The sequence below is a fragment of the Myotis davidii genome, unplaced genomic scaffold (genome assembly GCF_000327345.1).
Source record: "Myotis davidii unplaced genomic scaffold, ASM32734v1 scaffold2763, whole genome shotgun sequence".
NCBI lineage: Eukaryota > Metazoa > Chordata > Mammalia > Chiroptera > Vespertilionidae > Myotis > Myotis davidii.
The window spans coordinates 15,211-16,680 of NW_006294397.1; the positions used below are offsets into that span (position 1 = coordinate 15,211).

Sequence of the window (1,470 nt, forward strand, 5' to 3'; positions counted from 1 at the left end):
CAGAGGGGGGAAGCAGGCACGGCGGCCGCCTCAGGTCCTCGGCCTTCAGGCTCCTGGGCCGCCCAGGCCCTGGCAGAGCTGCTGCTGTGCCCGCGGCAGAGCCGCCGCCCTCAGTGACCGCCCTCTCTCCTCTCTGTCCCAGGGCACAGCGTGGATCCTGGCCTGGCCGGTCTGCTGGGGCGACGGGCACCGCGCTCCAAACAGCCCTTCATGGTCACGTTTTTCAGGGCGAGCCCCAGCCCCATCCGGGCCCCTCGGGCGGTGAGGCCCCTGAGGAGGCGGCTGCTGAAGAAGACCAACGAGCTGCCGCAGCCCAACAGGCTCCCGGGGATCTTTGGTGAGGCCGGGCGGCCGGGGCCCGAGGCTGTAGGCCGAGGATCAGTGGTGGTGGCAGAACCTTCTGGCCCTCACACAAGGGGTCACCAGTGGTCACCCTCCAGCCACCCTCCTGACACCCTCCCTTGCCCCGCGCCCCCTGTGGACCGGCCATGCACTGTCTCTCAGGCCTCCCCCAGCTCCCCAGGCCCCCCATGACGCCTCTGTCAGAATCAGGTGCCCTTCCTCCAGGCAGCACCGCCCCTGTGCCCGCGGCTCTCCCTCAGGCACCTTCGGGATTCACAATTGTTTAGGAAAAGTTCTCCCCACCAGGCGAGACCCTCAGAATCGGGGGATGGGCCTCAACATGAGCCATGTGACCTGTGCAGGGGTGTGGCAGGACGGGTGGGGTGCAGGCAGGTGTCTCAGGAGGGAAGGTGGAGCTGCCACCACCTGGTGGCAGAAAGGTCCCTGGGCTGTTATGGAGCATCAGGGGGCCCACAGGCTGGGCGGGAGGCTGGGCGGAGTGTGGCTTCCTCTGGAGCCACTGGGAACCATCGAAGGCTCTTGAGCTGGTCCGACACCAGCAGAGCAGCAGGGATGGGCTTTGAGGGACCCAATGGCTTGGTTTTCCATCGTTCACTTATCCCACAAACGAGCCCATGAGGGCGTCCGCCGTGGGCGCGGCACAGAGCAGGGCCCCAGGAATGACCTCGCACGTCTGTCCCCGCAGATGGCGCCCACGGCTCTCACGGTCGGCAGGTGTGCCGTCGGCACGAGCTCTATGTCAGCTTCCAGGACCTCGGCTGGCTGGTAATTTCTCCTCTCCCTTCTCTCCTAAATGACGACCCCCTGAAGTTCAGGTGTCTCTCCAAGAGCGGATAGACTTGGGGGATTATTTTTCCTCATATTATTTTCTTCTGAATTTTCCAAGTTTTCTAAAAGGAGAATGTGTTACTTTGGCTTTTTGGTAAAAACTGAAAATGGAGAGAGTCTGCATCCTGAGCCATAAAATGTCAGCGCTACAAAGGGAGCCTGAGGCCGGGTGGCCGCACCTCTGAGCCTTTGCAGTGACAGCAGCTGCAGGAGATGCGGGGGCGGGGCAGCGGGAGGATCACCCCGAGGACCACAGGGCTTGTTTCCAGTCCTGTCTGC

General features: G+C 63.3%; 1 protein-coding gene across 1 annotated transcript in view; it reads left to right on the forward strand.

The window, feature by feature from the left end:
* LOC102764179 (bone morphogenetic protein 8B) overlaps positions 1–1,470 on the forward strand; it is a 16,739-nt gene that overhangs the window by 12,050 nt on the left and 3,219 nt on the right. Inside the window, exons 3-4 of the mRNA XM_006768472.2 lie at positions 143–337; positions 1,049–1,128. Coding sequence (XP_006768535.2) covers positions 143–337; positions 1,049–1,128 — 275 coding nt within the window. The remainder of the gene's footprint in view (positions 1–142; positions 338–1,048; positions 1,129–1,470) is intronic.